This window comes from Nyctereutes procyonoides, unplaced genomic scaffold, assembly GCF_905146905.1.
Source record: "Nyctereutes procyonoides isolate TBG_1078 unplaced genomic scaffold, NYPRO_anot_genome, whole genome shotgun sequence".
NCBI lineage: Eukaryota > Metazoa > Chordata > Mammalia > Carnivora > Canidae > Nyctereutes > Nyctereutes procyonoides.
This window is the reverse complement of record NW_026575119.1, coordinates 3,036,443-3,053,249: the sequence shown is the minus strand read 5'-3', so window position 1 is coordinate 3,053,249 and position 16,807 is coordinate 3,036,443. Positions and strand designations below refer to the sequence as shown.

Genomic DNA, 16,807 nt, shown 5'->3' with positions numbered 1-16,807 from the left:
CAGCTGGACATTCGCGGTCTTGAACAGCTCAGGGCAGCCCGAGTTGACTCTTAGGTCCTTACCACCTAGATGAGTTCCAGCGCGCAGCATTCTTCCTACTTCTGGAAAATGACAAGGCACTGTCATCTTTAATATTAAAGGAAACAATAAGTAGAAGCTGTAGCTGTAATTATAGCATCTCAGTGTTGAAAGGGACTTTAAAGGGTCACCTGCTCCAATAATGACTTCACATGCCCATCACTGGATTTCACCCAAGTGCTTGGGAGCCACAGATTCTCTAGACTGCCCTGTTCTGCCTCCAGGCGGCATTATTGCTAGGAAGTTCTTCCTTATTTTAAGTCTGCCTGACAACTTCTAGGTGGCATAGCTGGCACCCACTGGTCCTTGTGCCCTCTGTGATTCTACAAGCAAGTTTTTTTTTTTTTAATCATTGAAAGTCTTTCCTTCACTGGTATGGTTAAATGTGGCATTAAGTGCCACTACCTACCTGATTGCTCTGCTTTGTTAAAGACGTTTCAAGGTGCTATACTCTGCCTTGAGGTCACCAGTCAGGAATGGTCTGATCCATACAGTGTCCAGTCAAACAGCTCACGGTTTTGAGCTGGACTTAAACTGTATTAGCACCAAGTGCTTGTATTACTAGTCACTTTTTTTTTTTTTAAGATTTTGTTAATTTATTCATGAGAGACACAAAGAGAGAGGCAGAGACACAGGCAGAGGGAGAAGCAGACTCCTCGCAGGGTGCCTGATGCGGGACTCAATCCCAGGACCCTGGGATCTCGACCTGAGCCAAAGGCAGATGCTCAATCCTGAGCCCCCAGGCGCCTCTAGTCACATCTGTTTTTAAGAAACAAAGCTTCAGAAAGGGTAGACTGGTCATAGGGCTGCTCTTTGAAGACCTTCTTAAAGTGTTTCTTGGAAAGCAGTAACTTTATTTGCCTTGCTAGGGAAGGTAATGTCACTTGCTCTTTTCTAACCTGGGGTCATTTTTAAGGCTGAACCTGGAAGTGATCTTAGAGATCACCCTAGGAGTCATATCTGATCGGTGACAATACAGGCCTAGAGAGATGTAATTGGCTCGAATCAAACACCGCTCCTTTCCCTTATGTTTATCTGCTTTGTCTCCACGTGGCTTATTTTTAAGACCCCACTTAAGTCTCGAGTTAAAGGGGGAAGGGGAACTGGGTGATGGTGGTGAGGGTGAGGTGAGACAGACCTGCAGGCTAGACAGAAAGGCAAGGGCACGAGGCCCAGGACAGCGTTGTTTCTGGTGCCTACGACCCAAGCCCGAACCCCGGAGGATGGGGGGCAGGGGTTAAGCTGTCCACACCAGACGCGTCTGCCCCTTCGTTTTACTTTGGGCCCAGTCAGTGTCCCTGGACTTGTCACAAGTGAGGGAGGCGGCGGGGCGAGGCCGCCAAGGGCCGGGCGGCAGGCAGGTGAGTCAGACAGGTGAGCAGGCCCGGCGGGGCGCACCTGAACTTGATTGAGCGCTGCGGGCGGGCGGGCGGGGCGGGGGCTGGGGGCGTGCACAGGGGCCCCGGGCCGTGGACTCGGCGCGGGAGGAGCCGAGCGCCGGTGCGGGTGCGTCTGGGTCGGGGCCCAATGATGTAAAACAGAGCGGAGCTGCTTGGCGCCTCGGCACCATTACCTGCAATTATAATAATTGGTGCCTCTGTGCAGCGTTTGCTCCCCGCCCCCAGGGCTGTCTCGCTCGGTCTCACTGTTTCTCCGCCTCGCTCTCGCTCCGGCCCCATCCGTCCGCCTTCGCCCTCCCCTCTCTGCATCCTCCCCTTCCCGACGTTCTACCCGCGGGGCGGGGCGCGGGGTGGGGGGTCCCTAAGACCCGATGTAACGTCCCGTTGATTGGTCCGACTTGCACCTGCCGCTGCTGCTCTATTTTCAACGGGGAACCCAGAGGGCTTGTCTTTGCCTTCACTTTATCCTTCAAGTGAAACGTACCTAGACTCTGCGTCCATTCCCATAAACCCGGGGCAGTGAAAATGTGTGAAGCCTGGAGTTGACTTTCCCAAAACTTCCAGCATCTGTCAATATGGAAGATTCCCCCTCGGGAACCACCCATCCCCATCACCCTCTCTCCATCTCCTGAGTCTTGGCTGGACCTTGGCTGAGGGTTGGAAACAAAAAGATTTCAGTCCTGAAGAGGCTTTGGCTGTACCTTACCCCTGACTAAACAAACAAACAAACAAACAAACAAACACAAGGATAAGCTCTTTTCTCTGCATTACCTGTATCAGTCAGTGGTCGGACTCCCCTATTTCTGGAAAAACTGTGCAGGTCTTCATAGCAAGATGACTTGAAGGATTAGGAAAAGGAATGTCACACCAACCCCACCTCTCCAGCCCACCACCCTGCTTGCCCTTTCTACAAACCTTTGTTAAAATTAGGCAGTTGCCTAAGAGAAGGATGGCCGGTTGGTAAGCACCCTGAAGGCATGAGTCTCTTCAGTAATCTTATTGATGACCCATAAAATAGAGTATGGCTCATGAGCACAGTTCATGGCAAAACATCCATAATGAAACCAGGATTTTATTTGGAAATGCTTCTCTCTGTCAGCGAATAAGCAACATTACACTTCTTTGGAAAATGCTATTGAATTGGAGATGGGTACTCTTTTAAAGGAGTCCTGCTACAGGGTAGGAGAAACTTCTTGGATTTCCCCGAAGAAGATTAAGGGCATAAATTCTGGCTCTTCCTTTAGTGAGCAGCTCCATTTCTTGCATGATGATAAGGTAGCCAACCAATTTGTCTCTGCTGATTCTTGGACTATCACCGGTCATGAGAGCTAACCTGTGTTGGCAAGATGCACGCTGTGTTTACAGAGCTATCATCACCCTGCCAAGACTGGATTGGCAGCGGCATCATTTCCACTTCAAATTATCGGCTCTGGGGAGAAGAAAATCCTGAACCCAGCTGAAGAGTCCTGAAGCTACCATAAATCTATTCGGATGATTCAAAGATAGATTTCGATAAGCTCATTGTTTCTACGGAAAATCATTTAACGTTTCTGTAGGGGCTCACAGTTAACATGTTGATCTCACGTTACTACCTTAGTGAGCTCTGAGACAGCCAGGCCACCCAGCACGCTTGTCCTCGTTTTCTGGGAGAGGAAAGAGGGTCAGCGAGGGAACAACAGATTTGCTGGTGATAACACACTGACTCGTGGAGCGTGGATACAAATTTAGGTCTCATCTCCTCGTGGATTGTTGTTGCTTCATCGACAAGTTTCAGGCGTGTCCATTCAGGATTCACTCGTTGACATTAATTCCTTAAAAAAGAAAATTTATTCTGGATGACATTGTGAAAGGCATCAAAGGGAGAGAAAGCATAATAGAGGTATTTTCTGGTCTTTATTTATAATCTCTTTGAGTAGCCAGAATGAAAAGGGAAGTATAGTAGCCATGTTAACAATGCTGCTTCTTTAGAAAACTCTTTTTATATTCCTATGACTTTATGAGGAATAGCTAAAGTGGTGTGGCATGGGGCAGTGGGGATGGGGCCTCTAAGTAAGCAAGTGACTATTTTGGCTTTTTGGTTGGAAGTTGATGAATCTTGTTCGTGTGTTACATATAGACTGCTAAGCAATGTCATTTGCTAAGTCATTTGCTCAGACATGTAGGCACCTGGCCCTCAAATATCCAAACTACATGTGTAGGGAAAACTAGATACTTATCCATCTCAAATACTCATCTTTCTCAGAAAATTGATAAAAAGGCTATTTTCATTGCCATAGTCAACTAAAAAGGCAGGATATTCAAGATTGTTGTATCTTGTAATCCAGAAGTGAATCTGGAAGTTCAAAGTGATCCTGCTGTCCTCCTGGCTCTGGAAAGATCTGACGCTTTGGTCTGTATAGATGGGCTGCTTTCATTTGGTCACATGAAGTTTATTTTTGATAACAACAGCAAACAGTCAAGTGAGAAATTCACACTAAGTTAATGATTTGAAGGAATTCACTAATACTTTTTTATAGGTGAGTTAAACTTTGTATATGTGTATCATGTATATATATTATATACACATTATATATATATAAATATATTATATATATATATATATATATATGACAGTTCACGGTAGAGAGGGTGACAAGAGGCAACTCTATGAAAAGGAGATCCAAATCTTCTCATTTCCAGTTCCAGGAGGCTGGCTTCCCAGCAAGGTAAGTAATGCTTCTCTATTCCCAATTAGCTGTATCCTTACAATAAGCCTATTGTATCCATACAAGAAACCCCTCCTAAATTAACTAATCTTCAATGGGTCTCTTTCTTTTAATTAAACAAGTCTAGCTGAACAGCATCCCATCAATGTGCATATTTTACTTATTTATTTATAAAGATTTTATTTTTTCAAGTAATCTCTACACCCATTGTGGGGCTTGAACTTGCAACCCTGAGATCCAGTCACATGCTTCACCAATCAAACCAGGCAGGCACCCCAAATGTGCATATTTTAAATGTCTTTGAGACAGGAGGCTAAAAATATAGGCAAGTGACATTAAACTATGAATGGGACAGTGGAGAGTTATTTGTGTTTAAACAAATTCACAGAGAATAGAAGCTTGTTTGTTAGGTGGCCAAATGGAACTAAGGAAGATTATTGAATATGGGGGCAAAGCCCTATAAGCTCTTCCCTTAATATCAAGAAGAACAAGAATTCTGTTCACTGATGGTCTCACTCAGCGGAAACCTGTAGCTCTCTCCAAAGCCTCTGCCCACAGAGTACATTGCACTGAAATGCATTGAATGTTAGAAGAGATCTTCATTTGGCTGGCATTTCATTCCAGGGGCTGGACCCATGCATCAAATTTAATGTGTATCTTTGACACTTTGTAAGTGTGAGACAAATACTGTATAGCTAATTATTTCCTCAGGAATTATTATGAAATAAAAACGGTGGCATTGACAAAAACACGATGGCAAATGGAAGTTTCAAAGTTCCACAGCAAAAGACCTCATTTTGTCCTGTCAATGAGATTTCAGTTTGGAAGATGCAGTATTAGATGAGAAAGGCTTTATGATAAGAAGTCACTCTGAGGCCAGCAAAGGAAGAAGAGTGGGTAGAAGCAGAACAGCAGAAAACTCAGGCAGATTTTGGGCTGTGGAAGAGGGTGAATGGTTTCAGTCCATTTCAAGCTACAGACTAAATGGTTGGCTGTCTAAAGCAAATATCAAAGCTTCTGAATTTCAGTGGCTTGATTGTGAACATTTTTTTTTAATCCAAAGGAACACAAGCAAAGTATTGTTAGCTAAGGAGATAGAACTCAAAAATATTGTTCCTCACATTACTGAACAGCATTCTAGGTCAAGGATGTTCCTTTAAGGAGGATTTGTTTAAAGTAATTTCTCTGCTTTAAAAGATTGATTTACGATTTTAGTTACAAGAACAAAAGGAATCAAACTGGCTATTTGACGAAAATAGGCAAAACTAGCAGGTTATTGAATAATTTCTACTACAAGTTCTACTGGCTTAATGACATTAACATAACTGAATAGAACAAAGGCTGTGGGTTATGGTCAAGGATTATACAGAATACATTTGATGTGATTGGATTATAAGTAATACTCATTGTTAAGTTCATAAAGTAATGTTCTCTAACGAGGGACATTTCTCACTGTATTCTTTCTCTTTTTTAAAGGTTTTATTTATTTATTCATGAGAGACAGAGAGAGGCAGAGACACAGGCAGAGGGAGAAGCAGGCTCCCTGCAGGGAGCCCGATGTGGGACTCCATCCAAGGACTCCAGGATCACACCCTGAGCTGGAAGGCAGGCGCTTAACTGCTGAGCCATCCAGGTGTCCCTTCTTACTGTATTCTAAACTTAGTTGCTTTAAAATATTTTTTTTTAAGTTTTATTTATTTGAGGGGGGGAGGGGCAGAGGGAGAAAAGTGAGAGAATTCCAAGAAGATTTCCTACTGAGCTTGACACCCGTCCCAGGGCTCCATCCCACAACCCTGAGATCCCAACCTGAGCTGAAATCAAGACTCAGGAAGCTTAACCGACTGAGCCACCCAGGTGCCCCAAGTTGCTTTAAAAATTCTTAAGAAAAAAAAAAAAAATAAAAAAAATAAAAATTCTTAAGAAAACTTCCACCCAACAGATACTGGAGGGTTTATTTGTAAGACCCCCCCACCCCCATAGCATTTTTGCTAGCTTGTGGGAGGATGGGCATTTTGGAATGTGACCTTCAGTCTTTTTTCTGGGTCCTATCACACTAATCTACCAGACCCTGAAGTCAGTTCATTTTGGAAAAAAGAAAAAACCAAAACCAAAACCAAAACCAAAACAAACAAACAAAAAAACACAAAGAAACAAAAGAGACAAAAAACAACCACTTCACTACATAGCCATTCTTTTAGGCTGGGCTAAATCTCTCACCTTTGACTTTATTCCAATGAAAGTAAATTTCAGTTCTGAACTCCTAATTTCTACTGAGAATAAATGACTTTTTAAAAAAGCTGCTACTGGGAATTCAAAGTGTTATCCAACCTCTGTGGATTGTTAGTTGGTAGAAGATCTGTATAACAGGCAGAAATGTTAGATTCTATCCTTAGATTGTAAGAGCTGTTTGTATGCTAGCCAGAAACTAAACACAACTGTTTCTCTCGGAACAAAATGTACCAAGAGTTATTTTTCATCTTCATTGTGAAGAGAGAGGCATTGCTGAAAATGAGGATCACATATACCTTTGGGAAGCAATGGCATTATCTGAGTAAGCGGAGATTGGTATTATAGCTTTGTTAACGAAACGGGCTGGACATAAACCACCGCCACCACCACCCCCTTTTATTCTATTTATTAAAAAAAAAATTAGAAAGTTATTCTGTGGTGTGGAGCAATGTAAAAATGTGTCAGTGTTGTGATTATATACGTCATATACATTATACATAATATATATCCATATATGCCTGTGGATAAAACCTATTTAGAACATTCTTTGATGCTAATAATATTAAACTATCATAATGTTTAATTATTTCAGTTTGTTAGGCCTAGAATGAGCATTCTGTTCTTAAGTACAGATAGCTGGTTCCAGCTTATATATTCAGAATTCCCTTCATAAGAGTAAAAAGAATTTTGGTCACTGATTTCCTTTCTTAATTGAAGTTTCCAAAAGACACTAGATTTTGCTATTTTCTCTTCTACTTGCCAACCTATGTGTAGGAAAGTAATAATAGAATTAGGTACAAAACGCAAGAAAAATTCTGTAGAGAAGCAATTTCCTTGAGTCTTAAATTGAATTAAAATTGTTACCTATTCTCTCAACCACCAGTATGGCCTCCTAATTGACATATTATCCATGAGCCAATTTTGACTTTCCACATCGATTCAAACACTCTCATTCACTTAGTTGAAAAGTCCATGTCTGCTCCAAAACCATTAGACAAAGTACAGACTTGTTTCCCTTAAAACTAATTTCTGGCAATTTAAAAAGTCTGCCCATTAAACTAATAATAAAAACAAAAGAGTTGAAACATTGTCTGAGGAATGGATCATAAATTCTTATTCTGAATTGTGTTTGGAACAAAAAAGTATACATCCTGGAATGATCAAACATCCAAAGGAATTCAGTAAAACACAAGTATCATAGTTTGGATCCTTTGAGTTGAAGGAAAAAGAACCTTAAGTAAAAAAGGGGAAATTATCAAGGTGCCTGAGTTAACTTAATAAGGAACCTAAGGACCTGAACTGACTGGGTATCCATCTGGACTTACACCTTTGCCATTTTTCTCTTCTTCTGCAGACAGGTAAACTCTGTACGTCACAGTGAATTGACCTCTACAGATTGAGAGGCATCTCTGGCCAAAGATCCAGGAGAGGCAACTTCACTGGTCCATCTGGGGTCGTGTGACCACCCATGGCCAGAGGCACAGAGGCCCCCAGTTGGCCTGCCAATGCCCACTCCAGAGAAAGCAGATGTTCCTCTGAAGAGGGCTGGGAAAGGACTCAGAATGTGTCTAGTGCAGTGCAACTTTCATCAACACATCCCCCAAGACTGCCTTCCATTAAACAAGCATTTATCTGCATTACAGGTAAATACAGTTATTTTCTGATGCATCTCTTCCCACTCCTTACTTCACATTTTATGCTCCAACAACAAAGAATTGCTTGCAGCTCCATCTCCCCATCCCCTACTTACCACCCACATTCCCCAACACAGTCAATAAACGTCACACTTGTGTTCCTGTAGCCCTCTATGCTCGTAATGCAGTTCTTCTTGTTTTTTAGGAGTCATGCCGGATGTCACTGCTTCCAGCAGAGCTTCCAGTCCTCTTTTACTTCCTGGGCTGCTTATCTCTTCTTTCTTTATGCATCATAACATTGTGCACGGAAATCTCTATCATCTTCCCACTCCATTGTCTGTGATTTACTGTTTAGGTTCTGACATCTTTATAACCCCAGACGGAGCCTGGCCTATAGTGGGCGCTTCGAGACAGTTGAATGAAAAGTTTTCTTTTAGCTAATAATTGACTCTCTAGAGTCAAAAAAAAAAAAGAGTGCATCATTACGTGAGAAGTATTGTCTGCATGCACCCCTGAGAACTGTTAACTTGCCAAAGAATTAGATGTCAGGAAGTTCTAATCAAAGTCTTCCTTAGGACCAAGGGTCAGCTCACCACTTGAGACATGCCTGCTGTTTACCTGGTGCCCTAACCAGTTTAACTTCCTCTTAAAATGTCTGGGGGGCTTGCTCTCCCATCCTTTCCGAGGCAGTTTGGATTTAGTGAAGTAATGGGCAGAGCATCAATTTATGAAATCATTTTATTTTTTTCTGCACAAAACAGTTTTGTAGAGGCAATCTCATTAACTGTATCTTGTGTCCTCTATGGACTTGCAACTTTAATTTACAAGGTTCACCTTGATTTTTGGTCCTCCGGTCATGTATATTTTTTTCTTAGCCTCAAAGTTCCTTGCTGTACTGCGGTCCTAAAGGGTTTGACTTCACATCTCCCACCCTAGCATTAAATGCTTTTCTTTCTCCGCAACCCCCACCCCACCCCACCCCTTGACATTTTATCAGGTCCCAGGGAAACGTTGGCTGAGCCTAAAAGGAAATTTACGAATGGTTGACTCTGGTTCCTTTCAGGTTACGGGAGGAAGGGATACAAGAGCATTCCCTCAGATAAAGAGCTTTAAGTTGAATTTCACCTAAAAAAAAAAAAAAAAAAAAAAAAAAAAAAAAAGGAACCACCACCACCACCACCAAACCAGCAGCAGCAGCAGAGCCTCCAGGACCGCCTTTGGGTACGCTGGGGGCCGGCAGCCCTGCAAGTCCTAATAAATGAAGGAGTATCTCCGAAAGGAGATCACTGTGGGGCTGATATCGATCAGGGGCGGCCGGTGTGTTTGCCTGCGATTGTTTGGGGGGTGGTTAATTGAGTGTCAGTCTCGGCCAGTGTCGTCTCGCTGGCGCCGGGTGCTTTTGGATCTGCTAATTTTCGTTAAGTGTCTCTAGCCGGCTCCTCGTCCCCTGTCTACCCCGGGGAACTCAGCGGCTCGCACGGATCAAGTCTGTCTGTCTGGGCTTTATCGATCCCGGGGCGGGCGGCTCCGGCGGATGCGCCCAGGGGGGGTGGGAGGAGGCCGAGAGCAGACCCCACGGCCGGCCGCCCCCTCCCGGGCTGCAGACGGAGCCCCCGCCGCCGCCGCAAGGGGGCCGAGGCCCCGAGAACGCGCGGCGTGGCCCGGGAGGGCTCCCGCAGGCGACCGCGCCGTCCTCGCGTGCTTCGGCGGCCACAGCACGAAGAAGCCACGGGCCGGGGGATGCCGGCCCAAGTCTGAGCGCAGGTCACGGACGCGCAGGCCTCCGCGAGGGGGAGCGCGGGAGACGGCGGCCTCGCGCTCCGCAGCCCCCGACGCCGGCCGGCGCCGCTCGGCTCGCCGCCGCTCGCCGCCGCGGGGCAGGTCCCTCCCGGCCCCCTCTGGGCCCGCCCCCTGGCTGCGGAGGTGATTGACAGGAGCCCGGCGGCCACTCAGACGGCGCCGGCGCCGCCGGGGGCGGGGCCGGGGGCGGGGCCGGGGCGGGGCCGGGGCGGGGCCGGGGCGGGGCGCGGTCCGGCCGGCTCCCCGCGCGGGGCGCTATTTACGGCGCGGACCCGGGCAGGCGGAGGCGGGCGCAGGCTGGAGCTCGCGGCCGGCGCTGTCTGCGCGCGCTCGGGGAGCCTCTGCCTTCGCACCGTGGCCGGCTGAGGGGGAGCGAGACGGGGAGCCCGCCCGGGACCGCGGCGCCGGGCGGAGCCAAGGGGCGCGGCGGCCGCGCAGTCGGGCCGCCCAGGTCCTGTGGGCTCGTGGGCGCCCCTCGGGCCGCGGCCCGGGCCCTCGCCCTCTCGCCGACGGCGCCCGCCGCCCCGGGGAGCACCCATGCCCCGCGCGCCCCGGGAGCCGTAGGTTGCAGCTGCGCCGCGGCCGCGGGGGGCGTCAATGGATCGCCATTCCAGCTACATCTTCATCTGGCTGCAGCTCGAACTCTGCGCCATGGCCGTGCTGCTCACCAGAGGTGGGTGCCCGCCGGCCGGCCGGGGAGGGCGCGCGGGGGTCCCGGGGCGCCGGCGCCGCGGCCCCTGGGAGGCGGCTGCGCGGGCTCTGTGGGCGGCGGGCGAGGCTTCCCGCCGCGCTGGAGCCCGCAGGTCGCGACAAGTTGCCGGGTCCGCGGCCGCCCCTCGGGTGGCCCCGGGGCGGGCGCGTGGAGGTGGAGCCGGACCTCGGGGCGGGCGGGCGGCTGTCACAGCGTTTCTCTAAGTCCGTCGGCCGTGAGCTGCTGAGCGTTTGCAGCCGGGGCGCGCGGGACCCTGCCCCGGGGGCGCGGAGCTGGAGCCGGGGAGCCCGGCCGCGACTGTGCCCTGGGTGGGTGGGTGTCCCTGGGAGCCGGCGAGCCTGAGAGCCTGCCTGGGCCGCGGCGGGTGCCCAAGCGAGTGTCTCCGTGCGCAGGTCGGCCTGGCTGCGTGGCTCCCCGGGCTCCGTCGGGCCCCCTTTCCCCGTCACCTCCACACTTTACACACTACTCCCCCCCCCCCCCAGAAAAAAGAGAAACAGGAAAGAAAAAGGTCAGTTTCCCCCCACACCCCCCGCAGGCTTTCCCTCCTTTAGGTCGAAATAACCCAAACTTCTAGATTTCAAGGATTCCCCCGCCTCCCCCGCCACGAACTCTACCTACTGTTCTGTGAACAGATAATTTTTTTTTTTTAAATGGGAAGCATTATTTAGCTTTTGCCCTCCCCCCCCCCCCCACTTTTTCTCTAATTGCCATGTAGCAGGCATGAGGTTAAAGGATAAGCTGGCCCGGGGAGGATGATGTGCTCCAGTATTTATTTATTTTGGGAGGAAGGGTGTAATTAACCCTAAATAACAGCCCTGCCAGCCTGCAGAGGGGAGCCTCCTGGCCCTGTCGAAGGCCCGCGGAACAGGGAGGGACTCGGACTGACATGAAGTCACAGATACCGAAACTATGTGCCTGATAATGATATAATTAGGGGATCAGAGATTTCTGACTGCTGCGGACTTCAAAAGCTTTAAAAGAAGCCAGCAGTCTCTCCTGTAGCCATCTTGACTAAAGCAGACATTTTTGTTTAATCACTACATACAGTAACGAGAAAAGGGGGGGAACAGAAGAGCATTGTTCACTGTTTCCAAATACCAGTCCCCTTTCTGGGCCCTTTTGCATGCCACAGGAAGAAACTTTATGAAACAACAGAAATATAGTTTTAATACAGTAATACAAAAGTCCATTCAACTTGTTCAAATGTGGCTCCAATTAAAGAAAAAAAAAAGTTGTTAGAACTTTCGTAGTTACCTGTCAAAATTTTATTGGACTGTTTTAGGTCATTGAAAATATAGTGTTTTAAATAGGCTCTCATCAGCATTTTCCTTTTTTTGTTTTTTTTCCTTCAGTGCTCTTTTTCTGCACTGGGTCTGAAGGTGAATAGGATCAAAATGGACATTGAGTCTGTTTTATTTCTACTTTAAATCTGTCTATGGAATTCGTCAAGATTAGGGGATATGTAGCCATCACCACAGGAGACCTGGTGAGCTTTGTGAAAAAAAACTCAAGTAAGCTTGGCAGGAGAGGAAACCTTTCAAAAGCAAGAGTTCCAACGTGAAGGGCTTCCTAGAGAGAGGGGACTTGGGCCCGGACTCCGGACAGAGAGCGCGCAGGTTTAAGATAGGAGCAGGACCTCCAGATTTGGACAGTTAAACTCAGATTGCCAAAGATCTGTGATTAGCTGGCAGCTTTGGGGTTTTTTTGTTGTTTTAGAACGAAAGCATTAGCAATGTCTGATGAAAACTGAGCACACCATACAGTGGCCTGGAATCTGGACAGATAATTAAATGAGACACCTTACTCAGGCGTTCACATTCACTCACATTCACGGAGAGGAGGAAGAAAGGAGAGGGTAGGAAGAGGTCTATAAAACCACAGTTCCTGGTGTTTGATTTCAGAGCAGGGATTTCAGTAATAACGACACAAAACTTCAGTTTGGAAAGCTGGGAAGAGGTGTGCGCGTTAGTTCAGTTTACAGTAGCTTTACTTGTGACATATGACAGTGACCAGAGTCCGCTGGGTCAGATCCGGTATTAGTGATATAGCTCTGAGACCCCGATCACTTGAACTAGAAATTGACGCTAAAAGCCTTAGAGCATGCATTGCAGCAAAATGTTACCAGCGACTTGCAACTCACCAAATAAGTTTTATAAAGGAAACTTTTAATCACTTCCTGGAGAAAAATTTGAGGTTTCCTTAAGGATTTTTCATTCAACCAGCAGAGGATTTTCAGTTTCAATGTTTCCCCTTTTAGATCCCACGTTGAATTACATGTAAAACCAGGGAGTTAAGGGGAGGAGAAGTTAGCTTTGCCGTTTTTTTTTTTTACACCAGCCTCCCCTCCTCACCCCCCCCCCCCCCCCAGTTTTATGACTTTCCATTTGGGCTGAAAGAAATTGACTTTGGCAAGCAAACCACTAATTGTAAACTGCCTAGTTCCTGTTTTACAATATACTGACTAAAAGCTCCTCTGCATGAAAAGATCTTTATAGGCAAAGTTTGCCTTTTCTAGAGAGGTTGCAAATAGCTGCCCAGTTTCATAGTTTTAAAACCTCCTGACCGGAGCAATTTCTAGATTGTTGTGTTTCTAGTTAATAACTTTATAAGGTGTTAGCTAAAGCTCTTAAATCTTGGCACAGCCCTTTAAGGTAGTAAACAATTCAGTAGTTCCGATCAAATATTTATACTGACAAAATCAAAAAGCCTAGCATTTTTTATGTTGTATGGTCACATCGGATTAAAATGAATAAACAGTGTAATTTGCCTTACGGTAGGAGAAGTTATCATGATGATTATTTCAGATATATATATATATATTTTTTTTTTCTTCCAGAAGTCATATTTTGAATTACTTGCTAACTCATCAGTAATCACAACTGAACTTTGATTCTCTGCAGTGGGGATTAATACATTTCTAAAATTACATTTAACTGGATTGAAATGTAAGCACCGGTTTGCATAGAGGGCTCTTCCGAGGCTACCCAGGCTGCCATTGCAGGCACTCAGCTGAATATTCTAAAAGTTCGTGTGCCTTCGATCTTAAGATCTAGCAATTGCTCAAGTAGATGTTTTATCTGGTCTCTGTAGGCGCGTGACGAAATTTCTCATTGTTTTCAGGTGAAATCAGATGCTACTGTGATGCTGCCCACTGCGTGGCAACTGGTTATATGTGTAAATCTGAGCTGAGCGCCTGCTTCTCTAGACTTCTTGATCCTCAGAACACAAATTCCCCGCTCACCCATGGCTGCCTGGACTCTCTCGCAAACACGGCAGACATCTGCCAAGCCAAACAGGCACGAAACCACTCTGGCACCACCATGCCCACATTGGAATGCTGTCATGAAGATATGTGCAATTACAGAGGGCTGCACGATGTGCTCGCTCCTCCCAAGGGGGAGGCCTCAGGTAGGTAGAAGCCCTCTCTAACCAGAACTCTGGCCTCATCTATAGGTTCATGGCAGCCGGGACTTTGTATGTCTGCTATTGATTTTGTTGTTAATGTAATTAGAGACACCAGAGGGAGAGGCATGGCTGGATGCAAAGATGCATCTCTATTGAGTAGCTTTTATGTCTGCCTGAGCATTAGATGTCTGTCTACATAATGGGTTTTGCCTAGTTTTTCAACATTTTGAAGACCTAGAAGACCCTTACTGTTCGGTAAGGACAGTCCCTAAAGGACTGTTTTCGTAAGCTCATCTTTGCATCGCTTTGCAACGTTTATTTTGTAAATATTTGTTGATTTCACCATAAGCTTTTTTTTTTTTTTTTTTTTTTACCTGGGGTGCCTTGTTGCAAACGGATAGATGATGATAAATGTCTGCAGGCAGGGCTAACGTGGTTCGATTCCTCATTTGTGTTCCTCCAGGACAAGGAAACCGCTATCAGCACGATGGCAGTAGAAACCTCATCACCAAAGTCCAGGAGCTGACTTCCTCCAAAGAGTTGTGGTTCCGGGCGGCTGTGATTGCTGTTCCCATTGCCGGCGGCTTAATTCTGGTGTTGCTTATTATGTTAGCCTTGAGGATGCTTCGAAGTGAAAACAAGAGACTGCAGGATCAACGGCAACAGATGCTGTCCCGTTTGCACTACAGCTTCCATGGACACCATTCCAAAAAGGGGCAGGTGGCAAAGTTAGACTTGGAATGCATGGTGCCAGTGAGTGGGCATGAGAACTGCTGTCTGACCTGTGACAAAATGAGACAAGCAGACCTCAGCAACGAGAAGATCCTCTCGCTCGTTCACTGGGGCATGTACAGTGGGCACGGGAAGCTGGAATTCGTATGACGGAGTCTTACCTGAACCGAAGTTCTTGGACGCTTGAAGGCTTTGAGTTCTGCTGGACAGGAGCACTTTATCTGAAGAAAAAACGGACTCACGGAATCCCCTTTGAGAGACAAAATGACCTCTGCAAACAGAATCTTGGATATTTCTTCTGAAGGATTATTTGCACAGACTTAAATACAGTCAAATGTATTATTTGCTTTAAAATTATAAAAAGCAAAGAGGAGACTATGTACACACTGTTACCAGGGTTATTTGCATCTGAGCGAGCTGGAATCGAGTACCTAAATAACCTAAAATGTGCTCTGTGTAAGCTCCAACATCTTGATTTATTGTAAAGATTTAAAAATATATATATATATTTTGTCTGGAATTTAGCAGTGTCTTGTCATAAATTAAAAACTAAGTGGGAAGCATAAGAAACTCCGTGTTAATGATACAAATGAAGACCTGTTGTTGCTCAGTAAGGTCTCGACTATGATTTGGCTTGATTTCTTTGTTTTTCTTTTTGTTTTGTTTTGTTTTTGTTTGTTTTAAAGCAAGACTGAGATCTTGTTTATTCTTACATGCATATTCATCGTTTCCTTACAGTATGGAGAATTTCTGAATGTGTACTGCCCACCATTCAGTGTCTTCCCCACATTTTTTTGTTAGAATGATCCTGATGTTTAGCTTTCACCTAAGAGAAATCTTAAACTTCCTTATACCAGGTCAGATATGATGGATCAGTGTCTGGAGCTGCCTTATTAACAAAGATAATATTCATCAACTTAATCCAGTTGCTCTGGAATGCTTTTTAGAATGTGTCTACCTCCAACCAAAAAAAGAAAAACCGAACCAAACCTGCTCAACGAAACTTTTTCTTGTAGTTAATGTTAGTCACTGTCTACTTTTACTGTTGGTTAATCAGCTGACTTTGTCTCAGACTAAATGCAATTTTTTGGATTTCAAATTAGCCAAACTTGATTGTGTCATGCTCCTAGTTTTCAAGCCTTCCTTCGATGCAGTGTTCTACTCACATTTTTTTTTTCTTAATGTTTAGAAAGGGTGTCAATAGTGAACATATTTGTATCAATTGGGATTTAAAGAACAGGCAATGCCACTAGGGCTCCCTGCCCTCCACAGTGGTGACTTCAGCCACTGATAGACTAAGTAATAGTGTGTCCACTCCTGCAGGACTTTATGCCTGGCAACACTGCTCAGCCTGAATTTAAACCCATGCCACATTTGTGTATTTTTTTCCTCCAGATAGGTCTTTGTTAGCCTCAATGTGAGAAGAATTTGCCATGTAGGATTCTTTTTTTTTTTTTTTTGATTCTTTATTTGTATATTTGAAACTTTCGCTTAAAAATTAACCTCTAGTTCTGCATATTTGAGTATGGGGTTTTCTGAGTGTTAAAGGATTGTGTGCGCATATTTGGGGGATTATTTTATGATCAGCATAATTTGAGTCCCTTAAGACAGAGGCAGTAGCCAAGTTCATGGAAGAATTGGGAGTTGAAATGCCTAGTCTAAAAACGAGTACCTAGATCATTTAATAATTAATAGACCACAGCCCCATACAAAGTAGGCTATGGAATAAATACACATTTTAATAAATGACAGCATTCGTATTGTGCTTTTTGAGAATGACACTTCTTGCATGCATGACTTACAGTTTATAAAAGATGTTAAGTTTTAGGTATGTCACTTTTTTAGGGAGCCAGAGAATTGTGGGACATAACCATCCAAACCTATCAGGAGGAGAGAATTCACCAAAATCCCCCCCTTCAATGAGTTTCCACCCTCACCCATTTTTAGCTTCAGATCGAATTACAGTAGTTTCATAGTATGAAGATTAATAAAAGACTTCTTGCTCCTTATCCATTCGCTTTCATGTACAGCATCATGGGAACGCAGTGATGCCTCAAGCAGCCACTATTTGCATCAGCTCCGATTGGTTAGTTTTCCCCTGCTGGCTTTGCT

The 16,807-nt window shown here is 45.6% G+C and overlaps 1 protein-coding gene and 1 long non-coding RNA gene across 2 annotated transcripts; both read left to right on the top strand.

The window, feature by feature from the left end:
• Nucleotides 1–2,522: 2,522 nt before the first annotated feature.
• On the top strand, nt 2,523–8,611 carry LOC129515556 (uncharacterized). Its single transcript, XR_008665598.1, has 4 exons — nt 2,523–3,357; nt 4,092–4,183; nt 5,660–5,816; nt 7,767–8,611. It is a non-coding gene; the product is annotated as an uncharacterized LOC129515556 (long non-coding RNA).
• A 1,509-nt stretch (nt 8,612–10,120) lies between these two features.
• BAMBI (BMP and activin membrane bound inhibitor) lies at nt 10,121–16,444 on the top strand. Its single transcript, XM_055334549.1, has 3 exons — nt 10,121–10,519; nt 13,679–13,966; nt 14,427–16,444. Exons 1-3 carry the CDS (start codon nt 10,444–10,446, stop codon nt 14,843–14,845), a joined length of 783 nt encoding a protein of 260 aa, XP_055190524.1. The 5' UTR covers nt 10,121–10,443; the 3' UTR covers nt 14,846–16,444.
• Nucleotides 16,445–16,807: the final 363 nt, after the last annotated feature.